The 25,314-nt window shown below is 41.5% G+C and overlaps 1 protein-coding gene and 1 long non-coding RNA gene across 3 annotated transcripts in view; one reads left to right on the top strand and one right to left on the bottom strand.

The window, feature by feature from the left end:
• Positions 1-25,314, top strand: part of pde8b (phosphodiesterase 8B) — a 49,427-nt gene that overhangs the window by 19,414 nt on the left and 4,699 nt on the right. For both annotated transcript variants that reach the window (XM_044012216.1, XM_044012217.1), the window contains exons 3-21: positions 3,609-3,799; positions 7,632-7,691; positions 7,811-7,868; positions 8,148-8,236; positions 9,220-9,298; positions 9,933-10,073; positions 10,148-10,236; positions 10,373-10,427; positions 13,597-13,648; positions 15,209-15,286; positions 15,741-15,817; positions 18,327-18,491; positions 19,070-19,115; positions 20,017-20,146; positions 21,080-21,278; positions 21,677-21,894; positions 22,003-22,141; positions 23,043-23,210; positions 23,346-23,475. In XM_044012216.1, coding sequence (XP_043868151.1) covers positions 3,609-3,799; positions 7,632-7,691; positions 7,811-7,868; positions 8,148-8,236; positions 9,220-9,298; positions 9,933-10,073; positions 10,148-10,236; positions 10,373-10,427; positions 13,597-13,648; positions 15,209-15,286; positions 15,741-15,817; positions 18,327-18,491; positions 19,070-19,115; positions 20,017-20,146; positions 21,080-21,278; positions 21,677-21,894; positions 22,003-22,141; positions 23,043-23,210; positions 23,346-23,475 — 2,164 coding nt within the window. The remainder of the gene's footprint in view (positions 1-3,608; positions 3,800-7,631; positions 7,692-7,810; positions 7,869-8,147; positions 8,237-9,219; positions 9,299-9,932; positions 10,074-10,147; positions 10,237-10,372; positions 10,428-13,596; positions 13,649-15,208; positions 15,287-15,740; positions 15,818-18,326; positions 18,492-19,069; positions 19,116-20,016; positions 20,147-21,079; positions 21,279-21,676; positions 21,895-22,002; positions 22,142-23,042; positions 23,211-23,345; positions 23,476-25,314) is intronic.
• LOC122758214 lies at positions 1,959-6,841 on the bottom strand. The gene is made up of 4 exons (XR_006358130.1): positions 6,375-6,841; positions 5,671-5,767; positions 2,179-2,287; positions 1,959-2,092 (listed from the first exon to the last, which is right to left on the bottom strand). It is a non-coding gene; the product is annotated as an uncharacterized LOC122758214 (long non-coding RNA).

Below are 25,314 nucleotides of genomic sequence, written 5' to 3' on the forward strand. Positions count from 1 at the left end.
ATTTCTATTATAATAATATTGCTAGCAGGTATATTTATATTCTGTGTAAGTGGTGGGCCATTAACTCCTCAAGAATGATGTTTACTGACTTTTTAAATGAAGTGACAAGTAGGCTAATTTCTCCATAGAGCATACAACGGGCCTGATACCAAACAAAGTGGAGTTGAGTAGAGATTAGTGCGAGAGTAGTGCGAGAACTCACTCATCGACATGAGGACAGGCAGGCGAGGTGGCAATCCATCACAGGGCCGGAGCAAACTCCATGCAGAAAGGACTCAATTCCGACCAGGCCTCGAACCCGGTCTTCTTGCTGCAAAGGCAAGAGTGCTAACCACTACTAGCACTGGAACTGTATCATGGAAAACTGCCATATGGTCGCCACCTTCAAACACTTCTTAAAACCTGAACTTTTCCTTTAAGTTTACCTGTGCGTGTGTGATCAGACATACATGATGGAGTGCAGCAGCCATGTGTTTGACTGGCTCTACATCTGACGGGGTATTAGGACCACCGGCGCCCCCCCACCAGGCTCGTCGCTGGTGACATATTTAGGTGGCGGGTCAGAGACGTGTGCGGTCGGCATGGTCTCGGGGTCGGCTGGGTACTCTGTGTGTGGAATTTCACATGCTAGCACCATGGTTACACAAAGCAGCGCCATGGTTACACAAGCCAGCGCGGGATCAAAGAGTGTGGACCTTTCACAGGCACTCACCAATACCAGCTCATTTTCTCCCTCTCTTCTTCTCCTCCTCCTCCTCCTCCTCCTCTTCTGCCATTCTCACCTGTTCTTCTCCATGTTCCATTTTCTCTCATCTCCAGGTGTGAAGGGCTCCATCGTGAGATATCACACTATGCTTTTTTTTTTCATTCCCTTTCTCTCTGCTGCACCGACATGCGCTCCCTCTGTCACTCTATCCTTTGTTGTCCTTAGAGGGAGTCAGGAGGTGATGCTGCTGCGAAGCAGAGCTGAGTACTGTTGGTTCTGGCCGCAGCCCAGCTGCCTGTGTGTGTGTGTTCTTGTATGGGTGTCTTTGTTAGGACCAAAAAACCCATAAACCATATGGTGTGGAGGTCATTTTGGGAAAGTGAGGACATTTAAGGCTGGTCCTTATTTTCTGTCACCGCTTAAAATTGCCTTATGAGGGTTAAGACTTTAGGGTTAGGGTTAGAATTAGGGTTTAGGGTTAGGCATTTAGTTGTGATGGTAGGGACTAGGGAATGCATTATGTCTATGAGTGTCCTCACTATGAACGCTGCGTGAGTATTTATATCTTTGTGAGGACATTTTGACAAATTTTCTGGGCCCCATAACACTGAAAAAACAGGGTTCATATCTGGTTATAGGGTTAGAATTAGGTTTGTGTGTACCTGTATTTGTTACCTCTCTAAGTCCTTGACTGGCAAAACCACCATGTCAGGACCAGAAGTACTGGTTTAGACCAAAACCTTATAAAGTTCTGAGGAACTGTTTAAGTTTGAATTTGAATTGGGGTTAGGTTAAGGTGAGGCATTAACTGGTTATGGATCAAGATTTGTTTAGGCCAGGGGTGTCAAACATACGGCCCGGGGGCCAGAACCGGCCCGCCAGAGGGTCCAATCCGGCCCACAGGATGAATTTGTTAAAATTTCACACTAATCTAAACGTAATGTCAAATGCTCCAGATACCCGTGACTAAATGTTTGTGCATTTATAGATCCAGTGTGCTGTGTAAATAGTAAATTTAGGCATATTTCTTAAGAAATGTCATGTTTTGTAAAATTATCCTTCATTAAATGTAAAACAAAGGAGAAATAACAAAGGAGTTCTTGTTGTTCATAGGTTATTATTCAATTATTTTGCTATTTTTACGGGTCCGGCCCCCTTGAGATCAAATTGTGCTGTATGTGGCCCCTGAACAAAAATGAGTTTGACACCCCTGGTTTAGGCTGTCCAAATAAGTGGAAGTCAATGCAGTGTCCTCAGAAGAATTGCTGCACAAACCTGTGCGTGTGCATGTGCCTCAGCTGCATGTGTCTCTTGCCGTGTTGCGTTTCCTCACCGCTGGACCAAACGTGGCCGGTGTGTGTGCTCGGCGCTCTGCAGGCCTCAGGTCTGTGTCGGTGTGAAATACGGAGTTGATTCACGTCTCGCTCGTACGTTGAAAGAATACTCAACCAGGGGAAGATGGGAACATTTACATGACGTGGAGTCCTCGGCCTCTGCCATCCGTCTCGGTCACTGTCCAGGATCCGGGGACGAGGCTGGAGTCTGTCCCAGTGCGCGGCGAGCAGAAGGCAGAGAGGCGCCCTACACAGCGCAGGGAAAACAAGCAAACAGATGAACACGGCTCAGACAGTCGTCTTTAAATCTGCAGAACGCACATACTTTAACCAGTGTGTGTGTGTGTGTGTGTGTGTGTGTGTGTGTGTGCAGACGGAGCAGCAGGATAGAGAGTGAAAACCAGGACTTACTTGATGAAAGATAGTAAATCTAATCAATGTCGTAGCATTTCTGTAGCTGTTTATTTGTAGATGACTCATCACGAATCAAGAAGAATCAAGAAGTTTTTATTGTCATTATGAGGACATAATGACATTTTTGCAGAGACTCCCGGCTTGAGGTACACAATAAAATAGCAAAAATAACGAAAATAACGAAGGACTTGACATTTAAATAGACATGACGATAGGCATTTAAATAAGACACAACAAGAGACTTAACACTTAATGAGACACAACAAAAAAGAAGACCCAACAAAATATAAAAGTACAGTGTGTGCAAAGTAAAGTATGTACAACTACAAAGTGCAGTTCACTCATAAAATGTATAAAAAAATACAGCATGTGCAGCCAGTTCTGTCCCTTACCTTTGAAATTAAAGCTGCAGTAGGCAGATTTGCTACAAATACAATGATTGAGTTTGCAGCTTTTTTAGATACTAACATAATGCTTTTAATTAAATACCTCAAATCTCCCTAAATCTTACATATCCAATGACAGTCTGCTTGTAAAAAAAAAAAACTTAAAATTGTTTCTAAACTTCTCATCTTGTTTATAAGAGTACAGTGAGCAGCATAAACAACATTTAAGGGATTAATTCAGCCATTTCCTCCCCTCTGAATGGATTAATTCCTATTTGAAATTCAATATGAACAGTTTACAAGTTTTTTTTTAAGGTTTAAAATAGATGCTCTGTTACTTATTCACATTAGTTGAACCACATATCCTTGAGAGTTGCAGAGGGACTGGAGCTGATTGCAGCTCACATTATAACGGGTCTCATACTTCTGCTACTAAAATAACCTCAAACTCAGTAAGGTTTGTGTCCTTACATGCCAAGCAGTCTGGCAGGACCCACAATGCAATAAATTCTTTTCAGAGCTTTATGTCCAAAATGACTGTGTTGCTATTGTTGTATCGGTTGCACCAGTTATTACTCAGCCTCATCAATGTCAGTCACCTTGATAGTGTTTAAACGCCGGCGTCAGTACGTCATATTACAGCTGCTCCTGGTGAATGTCCTGTCTGAGTAGTAAATGTCATATTGACCCACGGCAGATATTGTCTAAGTCTCGCGACAGTAGCGTCCCCGTCTCAAGCCAGGCTTTCGTCACTTTCTGTCCCCTCAGGTGCTGCTGGTGTTTGCAAAGGAGGACAGCCAAAGCGATGCGTTCTGGTGGGCCTGTGACCGCGCCGGGTTCAGGTGCAACATCGCACGGACGCCCGAGTCTGCCGTCGAATGTTTCCTGGACAAGCACCACGAGATTATAGTCATCGATGGGCGACACTCGCGCTACTTTGAGCCAGAAGCAGTCTGCAGGTGAGAGCTGAGTCCTCAAATGGCGCTTGTGTTTTTCGTGGCTGCCTCCTATTCCCACTGAGGGACTTAGTTTTGTTCTCAACTACAGATTTCCTTAAAGAAATTCACAAAGGCTGGAAAATGGGGGGCGCTAGAGTCAAAACAGATAGTTCATCTGTGCAGAAAACTGTGTATCGTTTATAGTATTTCTGTGTGAGGACGATGGTTTGTAGAATTGGTAGCAGTTAGATACTGGTCAAAATCACTGGATTGGATATCTGAAAAAGAAATGGCATTGAGCCATCTTTATTTGGGTTTGGCTCGATACCATTTTTGTGTGTCTGACACACTTTCACGGACATTAGATTTCATTTTCTGGTATATACAGCAGAACAGTATTTCTGATTTTCCTCCAATTACCAGAGGAAGCTTGCGTACCACTGGTGGTACACGCACCACAGTTTGAGAACCATGGATCTATGGATATCAGTGTCAGTTTTTTTTTTTTGTTCTTTTCTCCTGTTAACTTAAAGTAAGCTCCGCACAGCTCACATGATCACTGCAGAGTAGCAAACATGTGCAGTCTTTACTCACATTCCGGTCACATGACGCCGGTGACGCACGTCTCTGTGTGCAGCATTCACGGGATACTTAGGGTTTTTTTGAATAAACAGATCCTAAATATCATATCGGCTTGTCCCTCATTTGTGTTTCTGAAGAAACTGAGAAAATGTACAAGACTGTGAGGCTTGGTGCAGTCAAGGGTCAAAGTGCATGAAAAAGATAAATATACAGACACAAACACAAAACTGAAATAACTCCCAAGAATGCTCACATGAACATGTTCTTAGCCAGATCCCAGTATATACTGTACACTGAGTTGTCTATCTGACCAGTCCTACTAATCCTTGCCTTCTCCATTGTCCAGACACAAACTACTTACTAATAGTTCTATACACTGTATTGCCCTGATAAATGTACTGTATTAAGTACATTTATAAGTACATAAATGCACTCATTGCATTGTTATCTTCATGTAAAAAATCAAGGTACCACATGAAGGGACCACATATGGTTCCTTGCCCCTCTATGGTTAAAAATGAATATATACATATGTATATATATATATATATATATATATATATATATATATATATATATATATATATATATATATAGTTATATATATATAGTTATATATATACATACTTTATTTAATATAGAAATGTATATACATATATATGTATATATATATATATATATATATACATATATTTCTATATTAAATAAAGAGTATATATATTAGAATATACAAAAAAAACACAAATAAAGTGAAAGGAACATTATTTGAGAACATTCGAGAACAGTACTTTTTGCCTTTTGGAACTGTTTTGGATGTCTGCCTGAAGTTAGCATTTATACTGTAGTTCTTTGCCCGGTAAAGGGTTAAAAAAAAAACATCATTACAACATAAAATTGAAAAATGGCAAAGAGAGCATTGAGGATAACATCTGGCCACTCACTATCAACATTAGCATCATGAGCATTGACAAGATCCAACTTCCACCAAGAAAGGGTCTATTCCAGACTAGACCAGGATAGCTAAACAAAAAAAAGCCAAACTATTCCTTTTAGCAATGTTAGTAATTGTCCTGTTATTCCTTTAAGAATTTAAACCGGCACTGTAATGTGGCTTCTTTTCGGCTGCTGGGTCTAATCAGTCAGTCGAGTGAACTTATGAAACAAAGAGCATGCAAATTAGCAAGAGAAGGAGAAGAAGAAGAAGAAGAAGAAGAAGAAGAAGAAGGCAGTACCCTGACATTAGGAATGACATCCGACGTTAAACACCAAGAACCAACAAGAGCATAGAGCGATAGGAAATCAATACCTACTTTTTGCGATGTGTCTCTATTTAACCTGGAGTTCAGGTCCGAAGTCGTTGCACAGCGTACTGTAGTGGAGGACTTGTTTGGCTCCATCTGGTGTTCACTGACAGCAGGTACATGCAGCGAGAAGTGGCTCAGATTAACACAGATTACAGTGAAGATGGGGTGATAAATCTTTGTTTTATATAAAAAAAAGAGGCAGCTCTGGATAACGCTGCATGTCACATGCATCTATTGTTGAAACAGAGTGGCTCTTGAGTGAGCTTGAACTACACATCGCGAGTTTGTCCAAGTGAAAGCTTGATATTGTTCCAAGGGAACGAGCGGCACTTCAGCTGTGGAGGCTTGAAAGTAGATAGATTTTGTTTTTTTTGTATTTTTTGCCACATTAAAAAACCTCTGGCCACTTTTCAGGGAACCTCATTCACTCCCTCTGTTCTTGTCAGCTGTTTGTAAAGATCACATTAGGAGGACTTGACTGTTATGTCTGTTCTCTGTCACTCCCCCCCACCCCCCCGGTGCATTTCGACATTTATTTATCTTGTATGTTGAAATTGGGATGAAATTTAGAGCTTGCACGAAATAAGTAATAAAAGCTGGGGATTCTTCTGCTCACTGACATCTGTTACTAAATGACTTTGAAAGGGAAATTGAATTTCTTTTTTTTTGGTAGCATGAGGTATTGCCATATTATCAACACTGTCCATTACCACTCATCGCTGTGTCCATGCTGGTCAGCATCGCCATTCCAATAAAGCCACTTCAATGTTTCCTCGTGTGTCGCTCCTTCACTCGGTCAGATAGTCGTTTCCTCTTCCTCGCTTCCTCCAACAACGGTTTTCTCTGCTTCTTTTATGATGAATAAAAGACCAGGTCGGCGACCCTGATCTTGCAAGGCCGGTTTTCCGTTAACAGATGGTAGGGGAGGTAGAGACAGCCCCCAATCTCCCTGCAATGAGACATCTAACCATCATAATGACTACAAAGCAGTTAAATTAGGGTTAAAATCCTGCATAGTTCCGCTTTAACTGTCTAAAATTTCCCATTCTGTCCCTGCTAGCAGATATCAGTGAGAGTGAGTATCTATATTAAATAATATAATCCTAATCCTAACCCTCTCGGTTCACAGAAACGACACCAATCAGTGTTGATGATGTGTCAATACCACACACAACCACACTTCAGAAAACCTAAACTGTTCCTTTAAGAGCCTATTACCCAAAGTGTTTGTTGAATGCCTTGTGAATACGTTCTGGGCAAATACATTACAATGAAACATCCTTGTTTTCCTCAGCCCTTGGTATTAAAAGCTAGTGAAATAGTCGTCGTAGTCCTTATTATTTTTAGCAAAGACTACGTCTGTTTACTCTGTCATGATTTCTGCAGACTTCTGGGCTGCAGTTATTGTTAGAGACAGCGTTAACTCGTCCAACGTCCTTGATTACACTAAAAGCCACCACTGTATATTTTATTTTAAGTGATTTATTGTGAGTGCTTCATTATTTCCCCAAGTAAAGGAACAGATCCATTCATCTCTCCTGTCTCCCGATTGCCACAGCTTGGCAGTCGCTCCCTGTTTGCTCCTTCCCTCCCTTCCTTGACACTACCTCCCATCCTTATCCCCCCACAGGGATCCCTGCCATCATCTGTTCCCTCTGCCCCTCCTTTCATCCTCCATCACTGTCCTCTTGTTCCTCCTCCACCTCCGGGCCGTTTTCCCGTGCATCCTGCCAGCGGTGTGGCTTTGTGGTCGACCCTCTGAGGCAGATGCTGTGCTCGGTGTTTTTCGGTGTTTGAGCGCTGAAATGTTCTGCCCATCATTTGCGGGCGATGACATCAACCCCCCGAGCTGCCCACATGTTTATCCTGTACCTGAGTCGGAGCCACTTCTCATGAGCTCAAAGTGTGGATGAAATGACCTCCTGTTGACTCTCCTGACTCTTAATCCACATCTGTTTGATTTCCAGGTTGATCCGTGCCACAAAGCCCTCAGAAAACACAGCTATTCTAGCTGTCGTGCCACAGATGTGAGTTTGATTTTGAAACTAAATAGTCTTCCATGTAGGTGTGGAATAGTTCAAGCATGTCTTTTTTTTTAAATGTCTATGGTTGCACATGCTAATCATTCTTTACTGTCACTGTTTAGACCGCCTGACCAGGACGAGCCATCTGTTCTTCCTCTCCTCTGTGCTGGATTTAGCAGAGTACGTCCAATAACTTGCTTTCACTCGTAAATGTGTGTTCAAAACAGACAAATGTAGGCTCTGGTGTGTTGTCGTCCATGCTTTTCACCTCAGGCACTAAAATAGCAGCACATTGCCAGTATTGAAAGAGCCACTTATTGTCAGCTGTCTTTGATGGTGTGAAAGTGACGTAGGCGGCTGCAAAACAAGTCGCTACTGAGTGAATCCTGACTCATTCAATTTTCCACTCGTCTCTCACCCCTCTCCTTCAAACGCCATTTAACCTGGTTTGGCCTCCAGAGGTTTGTGGAGAACAGCAGTGTGTCAGCCTGCTACAATGAGCTCATACAGATGGAGCATGGAGAGGTGCGCTGCCAGTTCAAACTCAGGTACGGCAGAGGAAAAACACCTCCACCACACAAGCGGCATGGTTTCCAGATATATACTTATACAGATGTTACAGATATATACACATACAGCTGTGTGCAAAAGTCTAAAGCAGCCATTTGAGTTTGATTTGAAATGATTTCTCAATCTCCTCATTGGAATACAACTAGTAAAACCCAGGAAATATAATATCCAATCCCAATCCAACTTTATTTGTTAAGCACTTGGACCAGTGCCGTACAAAATAAATAAAAGGTTCAAAATTAGCTTAAAATAAATTAAAGATCATAAAAAACACAAGAAGAAATAGAAATAGAAATTGCAATAGAAGAAATAAATATGTATGCAGTTTTAAAAACAGTAAGATTAAATTAAAATGAACTGTTCTGTAAGCTAAATTGTCATGTATATAGTGTGACCTCCTTGTAAATGGTCTCTTGAGCGCTTTTCTAGTCTTAATGAGCATTCACTCACACTTTCTTTGTAGTGCAGTGAATTTTCCATCACACATTCATACCCATAGCCGTCAAGTATCTTGTTCTAGGAAACGTAGGCATGTAGAATCAAACCCACACCCTTCCAGTTGAAAGACAACTCACTCTACCACTGAGCTACTGTCGCCCCACATTGTACGCCTGAATAACATCAAGATTCTGTGGGAGTGGAACCCTAATTAATATCACTGGTAGCCCCTGTGTCCCTGCTACTATTTCATGTCAAAATGTCATGGCTGCTGTGAAGAGGTTTATTCCAGACATGCTTGAGAATTCCATTCAGAATTTCAGAGACATAAAATCACAGGAGGAGTAAATCAGCAAGGCCAGGAGCGAAAACAACAAAGCTAGTGGTGGCTTAAGACTTTTGCACAGTACTTTTCATCCACATACTGAATACAAATGTACTCACCATTTGAGTACGTCATGTACGTAATGTCATTTATTTAGCGAGTGGTGTTCTCAGTTGCCATGGTTTGATTTATCCACAGGGCTTGTAACTCGGTCTTCACTGCTTTGGAGCACTGTCAAGAGGCTGTGGAAATCACCAGTGAGGACCACATAATACAGGTACACACACACACACACACACACAAGGAGCAACAAGAATATCCATTGAAATAACCAAGACTAACAATATGTAGGTCTGTCAATACTTTCTCTCATCTGTCTGTCTCAGTCCCATTTATTTCTATTAAACATCAATAAAAAGAACAGTTTATAATGTAGACTTTACTTTAAGTATGAATGATGAACCCAAACTCTATTGAATATTGTATTTGTTGGTGACAATTTTTCGCTGTGGATGCGATGATCTAGTTCAGTGTGGGGAACGTCTTTTTCAAGATCACAGATACAAACTGTGATGAGCAAATGAGTGCATGAAATAGTGACTAAGCTACAGCTACAGATGCATATCTGTAAAACTCATATTATTTTGAATTGGTAAACGAATCATTTTCAAAAGAAATCTGGGAAATTAGCTTAATTTACAATTCTGCAAATTTGTCAGAAGACACCGACAACAATCTTGCGACCCATCTGTGGGTCCCGACCCAGTCTTTGGGAACCACTGATCTAGTTAGACTACTTACACTACATCTACAACAGCACAGCAATATGCATACAACGTTGCCCGTGATTGATCTTATGGACAAACGTGTCAGCAAGATGAACTTTGAACACTTCCCTGGTTTTGTTCCAGTACGTGAACCCGGCGTTTGAGCGGATGATGGGCTACCATAAGGGGGAGCTGATCGGGAAAGAACTGACAGAACTCCCAAAGAGCGACAAGAACAGAGCTGACCTGCTGGACACCATCAACACCTGTATCAAAAAAGGAAAGGTCAGTCACTCCGTCACTCCATCCATCCATGAAATAACACCTACCCTTTTCTAACTGTTTTCTCGTCTCTAAAGGAATGGCAGGGAATTTACTACGCCCGCAAAAAATCGGGCGACAGTATACAACAGCATGTGAAGATCACACCTGTAATCGGCCAAGGAGGGTAAAATATTATATACAATAAAAATAATAATAATAATATAATATTATTACATAAAACAAACCAAATTGATCGCACACTCTAGATTTTCAAGAAGCAGCAAATTGTTGACAACTTATTGCTCTTTTGTTCTCCACAGAAAAATTAGACATTTCGTAGCAATCAAGAGACCTCACACTGACAACAACAATCAGGTGAGTCAGTTGATTTAGCTGTATGATGATGTGGTGTTCATGTAAAACTAAGGTATATTAGCAATTTCTGATACCTGGGGCAACATATTCAACACTGTTCCTCCCATGTTCAAGATGAATCGTGCCTTTACATAAGCAGCTTGAAACAACTTTCTCTCGAATCTGTCCCAAAGTGACAGATTTGATGGTTTCCGATGATAAATCCTCAGCTTATAGTCCACGAGCAGCTGTCTTAAAATGGAAAATGCGTCCTTTGACATAAGTAAGCCCACGTTTCAGGATCACAGCGAGTCGGTTTTGCTGTTTTATATCTTGAATACAGTAAATGTCAGTCCATCAGCGGTCCTAATGCGACAGTACAGCTTGGCCCAATCAAGCCCGGTAGAGAAATAATTGAGTGAGTCTAAAACGGACTCAGGCATTGATTGCATTAAGTTTTACATAAACACTTCAAATGAGCTGGAGGCTGAAGTGTCAGATTTAAATACTCCAACGGGGCATGTAGCTCTGCCAGAACTACCAGCTCTGTTCAGGAGTGTGTGTGTGTGTGTGTGTGCGCAGTTACATTGAAGCAGGTGTGTCATTGCTCTCAGCTGGCTTCCAGGCCAATAACGTCATTCTTTGCTAAGCTAGGGCTAAGCACCGGGATCCTCGGCTAAGGCCTGGGAGGGCTAGCAGCCAGGCGCCAGTGCTATTTATACCTCAGGCAAAGCTGCACTGGAACTAGCTTTAGCGCATTGCTCTCTTTCATCATGTGCACATAAGGTGAGTCAGCCGCTGGCATCTGCTTGCACAAAGCCAAATAGTGCTCATTCCAGCTTGTCGGGATTGGGAATCCTTAGACATGGCAGCAACTGATCCCATTCTCAAAAGCATGGGAGTCTTCCCCAGAAGCGGAGTTGTGCACAGTCAGACTGAATGGTATTATCAGAGTGTCATTGTATGCATATTGTGCCACAAATCAAAGAGAGGAACTGATGCAATGGTGAGTATTCCATGAGACACGCGTCCCTATAAGTCTTGGGTCACACCTTTATACTGATCTTACCATGCAGACATTAAACTGGTTGTAACGCAATACTCTCCAGTCCAGATGGTGGCAAAAAAGAGACTATAGCTATGTTTACATGAGCACAAGTAATCGGAATAAAAGCCTGTACATTAAACATGCCAATCAGATACAGCCCATTCATAAAAAAAATAAAAAAATAATTATTTCATTCCGAAAGAATGGTGTTCATAGAAACAGTCGTTTACGGTCGTTTTCTGGTTTGGTCCTTCCAAAAAAGAATAATGAACCGACATGAAACTCTATTTTTTTATTTACTAGAAATTTATTTAACTTTATTTACTAGAGAAGAAAAAAAACTTACAACAAATATCCTGCTCCTGTAAAGAAGAAACAATAGCGATAGAATCAGATTAACCTTTTTCTGATCCCGTGATGGATTGACACCGAAAGCTGAGTATCATAACAGCTCATCCCCAGCCTCTACTGGCTTGGAATGTGAGATCGAGTACCCCTGCGTGGAGCGCTACACTGACATGGGCCCCCACTGTAGTATGAATGCATGAATGGATCTGTTGCCACTTATGCACATGTGGTAATGCGTAGACGCACCCTGCGGATGTAGCTACACAACGTATGACCCAGGCCTAACAATCCAATGCCACGGAGGTCCTTTAAGTACACCACTGATCTGATGCCGCCTCATTGTTTGGGACACTGTCCTCGTAGCACTTAACAACCCCACATCATTCCTCGTCTTTTCCCACCCAGGCATTTGGCTACAGACCACCGTTTCCATTTCATTGTGATGTTTAGTTAGCAGTATTTGTCTAGGCTCTCCTGACTTAAAGTAGCTTTAGGGTCAATCTTGTTTGTCTTTCCCTTTCCATTAAGGGTCAAACATAATCTCAACTATGCCCCAGCTTTTGTGAAGTTATTCCAAAAGATGTTTTTTTTATTATTATTTATTTATTTATTTAGAAATCTGTTTGTGCTTTGCAGCGCAAGAAGCCCATTAAAAGGCAGCCAGTTAAATCTGGCAACCTCGTATGTCATTAGATGTGTTTATACTATCTTAATCCTATTTACTGAGTATGGGACGCACTGAAGCACAGAGAGCAGGCAACTTTTTAAGATCATTTAAGAAAGGACGACTGCAACAAGAGAACTTAAGCGACAATGACAATCCAAGTGCTCTGATTTTGTATATTAAAAATTAGGTAATTTAGAATTAATTTTTATGTAACCAGTGACCATGTACCACAGAAATGTGCATGAAGCCCTGTCAGGAATATGCTAAGGTGCAGGGAGTCAGTGTGTGACTGTAAGTCTCCTATAAGTGGATTAGAGACTTGTATCTGCATATCCTGAGTGTGACCAACAGGAGTACTGTGCATGACGTCACCTGTATTTGCATGCAGTTTACACAGCTACGACATATTTGCATTTGACAGTCGTGTAGATTTTAAAAAGACAGATTCCCACGGCTCCAAGCACCAACCCACTATGACGACATTAATTGATTTGTTAACCCCCGTTCCGAAGCCCCAAGTTTAGTATTTTAATCAGTACCATGTTGTTGTTGTTTTTAATCCAGAAGTAGCCAAATTTGGATTTTTGATTTAGTGCTTGTCCACTGCATGTCCATCCACAATTGCAACCGTCCATCTACCTATCCATCTTTTACTGCTTAATCCTCGCTGTCCAATTTGCCTAATCCCCAAAATCTGCATGTTTTTGGACTATGGGAGGAAACCGGAGAACCCGGAGAAAACCCATGCAAGAACATACAAACTCCATGTAGAAAGGACCTTGTTGCTGCCAAGGCAAGAGTGCTAACCATCCAACCATGTGGCCCTAATTGCAACCAGTGTAACATGATGTCATTTGCAAGAAAATTACAACAAAAAATGCCCTCAAATTTAGTTATTAGCTTAGACAGTCAGGATTCCAACTAATAAGCTAAGCTGTGTGAAAATACACCAGCCTGTTGAAGCAAGATGTTGAAATCCCCCTTTAAAATATAAAGTATAATAGATTGCTGACTCGTGTCTGTATTACTGGACAGTGTGTTGCTCTCAAGGAGCAGGAAATCACACTGACTCTCGTTTGGAGTCCAGACTTTGACTATAATCCACTCCTGCTCTTTGTTTTTGCCAGGTTCACAAATACAACAGAGAAGAGAGATGCAGTGGGGAACATTCTCACTCAGGTAACTTTTTAAACTCTTAAGTCAACAGGAGGTTATTAGACTGCATGCATCAGGCAGTAATATTTTAGTTAAAGGGATAGTTCGGGATTTTTGAAGTGTGGTTGTATGAAGTACTGATGGGATTCCAAGATGGCTGCCACAGCTATTTTTTACCATTAATCATATTTCTGTCATATTTGCATCACAGTAAATCAATCGTACTCATTGTACTGTTCAACATTTACCCTCTGACATAAACTCTGACATTCCGATGTCTGACTTTCGATGTTAATAGAACACAACATTAGCTCACGCTAATAACATGGCTGTCGGCAGGGACAGATAATGTTTTAGGAATATGCTTGCCACTTTTTTTCTTACCATTAGACGGCCTTTATTGTCTGGAAAGTGAAGTTTGCAAAACCTCTAACTCCTGCAACCGAAGCCCATTGAGAACATCTGCAATTCTCCATGGACTTTGGTGCAGGAGAGTAAATGTTGGAATGTACGTTTACGGTCGGAAAAGGGTAACTGTAAGATAAAGTGGCAAACATATTGGACATAAGCAGCCATATATTTACTTATTTTTGTAATTAAACACTCCTTTTAATATTCTGTATAGAATAGAGTGTATATACTTTATGAAAAAGATGGTTTAGTAAAGCTAAAAGGGTTTGTTGCAGCAATTCTTGTCCCACTACTACATGACAATATCCACACTGCACTCACTGCCAGTGTTACTAGTAACTTTTTGATGGAAATGTGTATACATGCATGTCCTAAACTGGGACAGTGATCAGTGTATTAACTTAAAGGTGTGTGGTTAACAAGCTTTACTGCTTTACACACTGAGCGCTCAGCTTCTTCAGCTCTTAGTCATAGAGCTGCAGCAGCTACTTAATGTAGTGATCGATGTTCTCTCAAAGATCAGCCCAACATTTTAAAAGGAAGGCAAATGTTTCATGGAGGAAATAAAATAATAATATGTGCCAAAGCCGTAAAATTCACAAACTGAAATAATTTGTTCCTTTTGCCAATTTTAGAGGTTAAGCAAAAGCTTGAAGCTTCGTCTGTTTACTCTCCATTTAATGGATAACGTATTAAATTTTATTGACATATATATGTTCAGTGATACTTCAAGCTGCTGTTTTGTTTTTTTTTTCAATGCATGAACTCCATAGTAACCATAATATCAATTTATTATGGTATTTTCACAATCATGACCATCTGGAGGAAACAACATTTGATTTGCTGCAATAAGAAAAGACAATAATTATATTAACTGCAACAAACACAGTAGCCAGAAATTACATTTCCCTGTTATACAAAATGTACAAGGACATATTTCATCTATCTAGTTACCAGGAAACAAGGACACAAATATTCTGGTTCAAAAGCAGAACTTTTCACCCAGACAGTCTGAGGAGTGGGACACTTTTTATGAAATATTGTGTAAATGATCTATTATGAATAAATTGAATAAGAGGCACAGCTGGGGCAAGATTTGGGATGTGCTGCACAATCTGTCTGAACAAGCGCTGTCCATGTAACATTCATTATTTCCCCCGTGCTGCTCCACAGAGTGCCACTCTCTACGTCACCGAGACAGGAGGAAAGACTCCATGGATGCCCGGTCGCTCAGCTCGCGCGGCAGTGACGGTGAGGCTCATCACACCGTATCTAATTATCTATTTAAGTAAAAGGAGCTCCACTTTGAGCCGTGCGAGGGGAGATGAGCGGTGAAGGCGGAGAATAGAAGTGGGAAGATGACGAGGGCGAGTGGAGGTAAAAAAAAAGGATGGGGACAGGAACACAAAGGAAGAATGGAGCAAAGAGAGGGGGATGAGGAATGGAACTGGTGTACATCCGAGAATGAGTCAGGCTTTGTTATGAAAGGCACTTGAGTTAAAGAGTTCCTAAAAAGACTTGTCGTGGGCTGACGACATGATTCCGCGGCTGCTTCTATTTTCAGTCATGAGATGCTTTTCCCTGCTTTACCTGGTTCTCAAAACATTAATCTAAGATGCAATCATGCAATATGTACAGTATATATATGTGTATGTATTGACATATAATATGTCAATACATTTAATATTTCTTTTACCAATTACAGCTCCCAGTCTACAGAATCGAAGATATTCCTCCGTCGCCAGGATTCACTCTATGACCATTGAGGCTCCCATCACCAAGGTACGCTGCCCTACTACACCCTCAGTATTTACAGCATGTCCCAGGTCTGGTGTGGGTAAATATGTGCTGTTACATCCCAAAATTAATCTTCCAATGAAAAAACTAGAAACTCAACTACGTTTTCAGTAATAGATAAGATAATGAGGGTAAAATATGATTTATATTTGAATCCATCTGGTTGAGCATGCATTGGCTCAGTGAGGATCGACTGTAAGTCCTCAACACCAACTGTCTGCACTGGTTCATATGGAATCGCTTATGCCAGTTAATGCCATCATCACTTCAAAATGCAAATTCCTCCAGTGACAAGAAATCACTCAGAGCTCAGAGATTCCTTCACCAGCAGTATTCGGGTTTCTCATGTTGGATTCTCTCCAATAATTAAGTTCTTTTGTGGCCCACTACCAGCTTGTTTCCATGCGATATGCGCACAATTTCACCGTAGCGCCTACGTACAGTACGAACACGAAACCAGTTTGCTCATTTTTAAGCATTTTAGTCGGTTATGCCCTCGCCAAAAAGCCATTCAGTGTACAATTACAGCTGTCTTCACTGCCTTAATGTAGTTTGACTGATCCAGTAATCGAGCGTTTACCTCTCAATATCTAGGTTCTTCTTGTTCAGAAGAGGTAATACACTGCTTTTAACAGACACCTAATATGATGTGATGCTGCAGCGCTGCATTGCTCGCATTCTTCATTTTGAACCTGACCAAAGTTTGGGAGAGAGAACCTGAACCTGAACCTGGACCTGAACCTGACAGGCATTTTCATGGCATTTATTTCGTTTCAAAATGTGTGCATGTAAAAACCCTGTGTACGTATATAAGGACATGCATGAGGTCAGCTTTTCCAAAGCGCTAATGAATTGAACTTAAAAAAATCAATCCAGATTTTTTAAATCAACACAATTGTAGTGTAAATCACAATGAATTTGGTCTGGTACATTACATTTTGATATCATACCATGCCTTGAATGCTGGCCCAGTCCTTGTGACAAGAACCTGACCCAGATTGTAATTTCAAACATTTTATAACATTCACAGCTCTGATATTTTGACTTACTGTCTTTATCCGGACAGGAATCCATTCATACACTGGATTATTTTTAAAATGTTCTGAGTTATTATTATCTGTTCAGAGCCTCAGTGACAGTTCAGTGAATTGTGTGGTTTAGTTAAGGATATTACTGATTACTTGAGATAAATATATAGCTTCCGAGAAAGGAAAGACACAGCTTGTTGTTTCTCTGCTTTCTAGGCAACCACATTTCTTAGGACTGTTTACATAATGGACAGTAGTTTGCATAATGGATAATGCTGTGTCAGAGCTTTGTGTCTTTTGGATTTGGATGTGGTAAAACTGTAAAGCATAACTTTTAAATATTAATTAAGGTTTGAGTTTCACAGTTAAGCAGTGTTTAGAGCTTGTGTTGCCCGGTGACATTCCAGCGCTACAGGAAGTGGTTCATTCATTTTATGGCCATGTTAAATGGTCTGTATTTATATAGTGCTTTTTTAGTTGCTGCTTTACACTACAGTTTGGCCACTTACCCATTCACACAGCGCATTTTCTACCACTCATCATTCATACCCATTCACACACTGCCGGCACGGCCATCAGGAGCAATCAAATCAAAATGTATTACACTAGCTAACTAGCTTTTAAACCATAGGCTAGCTTATCATGGTGCTAGCTACCCTCGAATATGAAGCTGTGTCTTCTGCCTCCTGCTTGACAGTTTTCTATAACCATAACACACCAAACGCGAAAGTATATAAACAGCAGAATATGGGCTACAAGACTGTATAAACCTATTTTAAACGTGACAAACACAGCTCAAATCACAACTAAATGAATTACAACATCATCAAACTCCATACGGAAACTTCACACCTCGAATGAAAACAGAGACTCCACAGATTCTAAAGATACACGTCAAAAAGCCAAAGAATGACAACAAAAGAAATTGCTTCGCTTAACAACTGCTGTAAAATGTCTCTAACCTATGATGTTTCTCTTTGAAAAGTTTACATTACTGCTAAAGGGTGCTATATCTGGGCAGACATCATGTCACGTGTTACACTCAAATCATTCTGGGTCTCTATCGGACATTAGGAGTGTTCACCGAATGTTCCACGACGCCACAGTCATGATACATGGGGCGGCAGGAGCAGTAAACCTAAATCAAGCTGAATATCAAGCTCAGTATATCATCATAACATGATGATATATTGTACAGTATACAGTCGGTCACGTTGCTGCTCTGCATCCGGCTGCAGGTCCTGTGATGTCCTTGTGTGTTTTCGAGAAGTGGCTTTATTTAGCTGTTTTGCCCCAGTCAACATTTGTACCGTGTCACATGCACGTCTCAGTGACACATGCACAAAGAAAGGAGCACTCTGTTGTGACGTGCCTTGCGGAGGCCTCTTTGTGTCTTTCTATATATGTAGAAACTGTTTTGCAACTAGAATTTTCACGTTTACTCCCCGCACCCACTTCTTCCCCAGGTAATTAACATCATCAATGCAGCTCAGGAGAGCAGTCCAGTAACAGTGGCCGAGGCTCTGGATCGCGTGTTGGAGATCCTGAGAACCACTGAGCTCTACTCCCCACAGCTGGCCTCAAAAGAAGACGACCCCCACACTAACGACCTGGTTGGGGGACTCATGAGTGTAAGCAGTGCTGTCAATACTCACTAACTAGGTTTTCTCCAGGTTCTCCGGTTTCCTCCCACAGTCCAAAAACATGCAAAGTTTCAATTCAATTCAATTCAATTCTATTTGTATGGCGCCAAAACACAACATACATTATCTCAAGGCACTGTACGTAGTACGGTGCAATATTATATGGAGCAGAGAAACCCAATAATTCACATTATGAGCAAACACAAGGCATCAGTGGAGATCAGTGGCCATCTGCCTCGACCGGTTGGGGTGAAAGCAAATATGGGGGACAGAAAGGACGAGGTAGAGACAGATGTTAGTACTGTTGTTTCAAGTACTACAATGTCCTTCATACACGCAGTAGCATAGATTGTTAAAAAGAAGTTATACTGATATCAGTTTTAATCATAGCATAATAATGATGACAATACTACAACTGCTAATGATTATAGTAATAGCCTTGCAACGGGATCTGTACCCTGCAGCCCAGGGATCAACCAACAATAATTTTCTAAATTATGGAGCTAATATACTTCTGTATCAGTTGATACATGTAACCTGTTTTTGTTTGTTTGTTTTCTGTGTAGGATGGGCTTCGAAGACTCTCTGGAAATGAATATGTTTTCTGCAAAAGTAAGTTGTAAATAGTCAGCTTGCGTTGACAGGACACGGTATGAAAATGGTGGATGTCACGCAAATGACTGTGGTTAATGTATGGTTGTTTGTCTCTGTATGTTGGTCCTGTGATAAGCTGGTGACCTGTCCAGGGGTTAGCCTGCCCTTCACCCAATGTCAGCTCAAGGATTAGTAGGAGATGATGGATGGATGGATGGATGGTTGGATGATGGATAGATTATAGTTACCTCTTAGCCTTGCATACTGCTCAAGCCATGTTCACTAATCATGGCTGATGCAAGTGATAGTGTAGCTGGAGATTTGCTGGGAACAAAGTGACATAACTGCACTCCATGTACTAATAAAGATGCAGGTTGTCCAACATATCAGAGACAAATCAGGACGGTATGAAAGATGAATAGGACAAGGCAAACATCACTCAGTTAATGTTCACGTTAACAGCAAGCAGCACACGTTTTGGGCCTGTGGTTCTCCTTCATCACAGGGATTATGAAACATGAGTGAATCTCATGAATAAAGATGAAGTTAAAGGTGGTTATTATTATGCTGAAAGCTTCACAATGTTCTTTATCCTCCTAGAATGTGAATGCTACGGTTACGGTTATTAAAGTCACAAGAGCACTTAAGTAAGGAAGATCTAAATTAAGAGGCTTTCTTCCAAGAAACTGTTCATCAAGGTTTTCATACACCGTCTTTCTACCAGAGTCTGAAACGACCAGAGTCACTCAGTAAGACAATTAAGCAGTGTGTTTGCACATGTATATATACTGTATATATACTCTCAGAGAGCCAAATTTGGTATTTATCTATCAAATCTCACACAAAGCTTTCTCACGATTTGCCCCATATATGGCGAAATCACCTTGTGTGTGTGTGTGTGTGCGTGTCTATCTGACAGATATGAGTCAGAGCCAGCTGGCCATTCCGGTCACTCTGAATGACGTTCCTCCATCCATCGCAGAGATGCTGAATGATGAGGAATGCTGGGAGTTCAACATCCTCGAGCTGGAGGCAGCTACGCACAAGAGGTACAAAAAAAGGCCAAAAGGAGGTTCAGAAAAACAATATATGAACCCTTTGTTGCATGGAAATGGTCTATCATTTGGAAAGTTGATGTCTTTCTACTTTGGAAATGTAGATACATTCCAAATGTCATTAGTTTGTTTGTAAAATACATTAAAGGAACAGACTTTTTGTTGGTTCCAGTTGGATGAGAAGACGGATGTTAGTCACGTTTACACAGTAAACATGGTTAGCTTAGCTTCTCACAGAGACTTGCAGTTTGCTGGTTCCAGAAACAGGTTTTCACCTACATTTGTTTTTTATTCACTTTATTCAGCGCTGCCAAGGAGGCAGGACTACACAAGAACCACTGGACTAATTTTCTTGAAACCAAAAAAAAGAAAAGGAACAACAGATCTGACGAATACAATAATTATTTGTTTTTGTACTGCGCGTTGCGCTGGGATTTCTGACCTTTTGAAAGGAATTCATTTAGAAACGTTGATACTCAAAGTCATTACAATACGTTATTCTGCCTCCACATTAAAACTGGGCACCCTTCTAATTTTAATGTCTGACGTATGTCGGGCACTAATACCCATGAAGAGGTAGAATTTGGTGCAGATCTGGATCTTAGTGTGGTCAGAGGGATGTATTCTCGGAGCACTTTCCACTTTTTTCCACAGTCTTTATGCTAATATAAGCTAACAAGCTGCAGGCGGCCACTTACTACATGGACAGATACAAGTGGTATTGATCTAAGAAAGCAAATTTGATCCGCAGAAAGTCAGCTGTGCTCATGTTTGAACCACCAGCTCTCTGTTTTAGGTTGTACATCATGTTCCAAAGCAAAAGCTTTAAAGTAGATGAGGATGCGTTTAAGACCGATAAATCAAAAGTAAACTTTATGTTGCTTAAACCTGCACTGTCCATTTAGATTCACTCTGTGACCCTTGCAGACCGCTGACTTACCTCGGGCTGAAGATCTTCACAAGCTTTGGAGTGTGCGAGTTCCTCAACTGCTCCGAAGCCACGCTGCGCTCCTGGCTGCAGGTCATGGAGGCCAGCTACCACTCGTCCAATGCGTACCACAACTCCACGCACGCCGCAGACGTGCTGCACGCTACTGCCTACTTCCTACGCAAAGAGAGAGTCAAGGTTAGAGGAAGTAAAACATGCACAGTTGAAATGGTAGCACACGTGCACGCTCACACATTTTGCTGTTGTAAGCGGTTTTAGCATGAGGGTCAGCATATTGAGTGTCACTTTGAAGGGACACTCAATATGCCGTGTGATAAACAGCTATTGAATCAGACACTGATGAAGCATGAATGGAACGGCTGATAAAAGTCAGACAATGCTGGCCAGTGCTCTCGAATTGTAATGCCTTTGTCGTTCTGTTGTCAAGTTTAAATCTGCCGTAGCAGTATATTCTTTCTGTATTGTCACCAAGTAACTTTGGCTTCCCGAAATTTCACAGTGACTCTGGACAAACTGTAATATTTGCAAGAATGTGTATCGCCAACATTAGCTTCTGTTTCTTCTGTCTTATTCAGAGTAGTCTGGACCAGCTGGATGAGGTGGCGGCGTTGATAGCAGCCACAGTGCACGATGTGGATCACCCAGGCAGGACCAACTCCTTCCTCTGTAACGCTGGCAGCGAACTGGCAATCCTTTACAACGACACTGCTGTGCTGGAGAGCCACCACGCGGCCCTCGCCTTCCAGCTCACTGTCCGCGACAGCAAGAGCAACATCTTTAAGAACATAGACAGGTCTGCAGCAGCAGTTAGTTGGTGCTGTTCTATTGTAACCATCAATGTACAAGCATTACAGCAATGCAAATGATTCTCTGTCCTTTTCATGCTCTTTCCTGGTGACAGGAATCAGTTCCGAACACTGCGGCAGGCCATCATCGACATGGTGCTGGCCACAGAGATGACGAGGCACTTTGAGCACGTCAGCAAATTTGTGAACAGCATCAATAAACCAATGGCTGCCATAGAAGAGACCAGCACAAGTGTAAGTATCTGCACAAGTATCTGTGGTCTTTGCCAATTTCAGACATGAACTTCTTAACCATTCACATATGACAAATTCAACTGGAGATTGTCCGAGTCAGAATCTTTCACAACAGTAGGAGAATCTCTGGAGCATCCAGATCACTACCACTTGCTCAGGGTGGATTATCCAGAGCTTCTCCTGTTGTATTCTCACACTCAAACATTATCCAGAGATTTGACTCAAGGGTTCCACGTTCTGTATCCCTGGAGAGTCGATTCTCATTTCCCATGCGCATACGTGTCAGTGGTGCGGCTTAAACTGAAGACGGTCAAGCATTCTGTGTACTCCATCTCATATTCCATTCCAGTGCGAGGGTTTACCACCAGGAGTTTGCCTTCATAAGGGAAACCATTACATAATCTCAAGCAACCGTCAATGGTTACTGGCTCCTTTGTGTCTCTTTGGACCAAAACATGAGTACACCACCAACTGGAATGGAAAGTGTTGTCCTACGGGGAGCATGTGCAGTCGACTGTGCGTGGACTCAAACTGGAGGTGTGCTCGCATTTGTCTACCTAGGTTCCATGCCAACCGTTGCGGGAATGGGTGGATGACACAATTTATGTAATGCAGATCTAGCAGATATACGAACGCTGAATGTTAATAATAGCAAGACATTTGGTAACAGCAGCCCAAGGCCGAGTGGAAAGGGAATTGGTCTTGTAACCGGCAGGTTTGCCAGTTCGAATCCTCCACCAAGCCAAGGGCTAGGGTACCCCTGAGCAAGGTACCCACTCTAATAAAAATGACATCCATGCAGCTCGTCTGTTGTGATGACCCCAAGAGAGGGAGCAGCTGAAAGAAACAAACATTTAGTGTTATTTTCTAGGAATTTCTCATGTCTTTTCCTGTCTTACAGAGTATCAACAGTGATTGTGAAGGACAGGCGAACATCAAGAACGCTCCAGAAAATCGTTTGCTGATAAAGAGGATGTTGATCAAATGTGCAGATGTGGCCAACCCATGCAGACCACTTGAGCTCTGCATCGAATGGGCTGGACGGATCTCAGAGGAGTACTTTGCACAGGTTTGTGGACAGAAGAATTACTGAATTGATCTCATTTACGGCCTCTAACTGTTCCAAGAGCCAACTGTAGACTGTGTGTTCATTTATTTTCTCTGCTGTCACTTCATGGTGGTTTTGTTGTTGTTTGCCCTGTAGACAGATGAGGAGAAGAGACAAGGGCTGCCAGTGGTGATGCCAGTGTTCGACAGGAACACCTGCAGTGTGCCCAAATCTCAGATCTCCTTCATGGACTACTTTATCACTGATATGTTTGATGCCTGGGATGGTAAGAACATCATTTTCTGTTGCAGGCTCTGCAGCGTGTTTGTTTGCCTCTGATTTCCATCTCTGCTTGTTATACGTGGCTTGTGGAGTCACTTCCTTTTCCACTTCAACTTCAAGTGGGATTGCATGTTCCAAAATAAAGTCACATACAGTACATTTTTACCATGGAATCTGATGACGTTAGTGAAAGGTCAGGCTTGTATGTGTCTTTTGTCAGACAGGTGCTGCAGTGACAGGTTTGCAAGTTCACGTGTTTACTCTCTTAGTACCTGTTTTTCCAGAGAAAGTCATCGTCTGTGGGGATTTTTCATTACTGCATGCTTTGTGGCACATTGGTAAACCTTCATTACATTCATATGACATTTGAAAAAAATTTTTTTTAAATAAATTTAGTTAGTTTGACTTAAACCAGACTTTTCAAAATACACGTAAACATGTTTGTGCTACTGAAACTGTACTAAATTGAATTTCTCAATGTCAGAGTAACACACCCATATAATAGGAATAAAAGCTAAATTACTAACTCAGACTCAAGGTGGCTTTGGTGCTATAAAAAATATGGTGAAATATAGAGCGTTAAGTTTTTTGGACTGACAAGGAGACATATTTAAAGGTGTAAACATAATGAATGATAGAAAAACACAGAATGGCTACCTTCGAGCTAGCTAGCCAGCTACTAGCTATTAGCTAGTCAACCAGGAAACACGTTCCATTAATGGGGAATATTACGTGCTGGTGTTGCAGGAGAAGGAGATTGATGCTTTTTCAATATTTCCCTATGTCCACCACGACTTCTGACTACTTGCTGCAGGGATAAGCCAACAAGCTCTGGCAGCCAGTTTTAAATAAACTCTTCTTCGTCTCCCTGACTGATTGGACTATTGACGATTTCCAGTGGTATTGCTTCGATTTGTTCGTACGGATAAAATGAACGCAAAGCATGGATGAAAGGCTCCGTCTTTTGTGTAAAGTATTAATACTGAGAAGTTAAAATTGGACATACAGTGTCACCACTTAGTGTAGCGGATGCGGAAAAGACTGAATTCAACATATCGATCTCCCCGCTGCACTTGAACACTGGGACAAGGACAGAGTCCAATTACCGTAGCTTGAACTGTGAATGGAAACATACTGAGTGTTTAAGGTTTTTTTTTTTAACCTCTTCCAGCCCTTCTAGACTACAAAAGTACTTTATGAATATAGTTCCTTTCATTTTCAATATACCATCTTCCCAGTCTTTCCAAATAGGATGCTGTAAATGTGTATTGAATTCACTCTAACATCATCCACACAAGCACAATCGTTTGCCTCCTCTATCATGCATCATTATCTCACATAACTTCAACCTGCCCACAATAATCTAAGACATAAACGATCCATGGGTCAACCATGTGTCACTCTCACGCTCCAAACGTTTACATTTTCACTGGAAAATGTATCCGTTTAGCATCATGAACAAATATCTCTGGGTGATCTGTTGTAGTCGTTGTTCTGGACGAGTTGTCTTCCAACTGAACAGTGAAATGTAGTTTTTTTTCTGCTGCTAATTGACTTCATGTGCTGACCATCTCAACACTGGCTCCTCCTGAAATATACGGGACACCCAGAGACGTCTGTCTTTCCAGCCGAGTATCTTGACACTTAGATAAGATAAAGCAGAACTTATCAAGATGCAGACAGTCAAGTTGGCCTCATTATCATTATTACATTACCGCATTCAGATACTATGTTATTTTTAAGACAAGTTGCGGTCAAGGAAATGACAGAAACAAATCGAATAGAAGAGGAGATGTGGTGCTTGTAGCTCCTCATTCCCACTGATTTTTCCCTTTTAGTTAAG

Source organism: Solea senegalensis, linkage group LG21 (genome assembly GCF_019176455.1).
Source record: "Solea senegalensis isolate Sse05_10M linkage group LG21, IFAPA_SoseM_1, whole genome shotgun sequence".
In the NCBI taxonomy this organism is placed as follows: domain Eukaryota; kingdom Metazoa; phylum Chordata; class Actinopteri; order Pleuronectiformes; family Soleidae; genus Solea; species Solea senegalensis.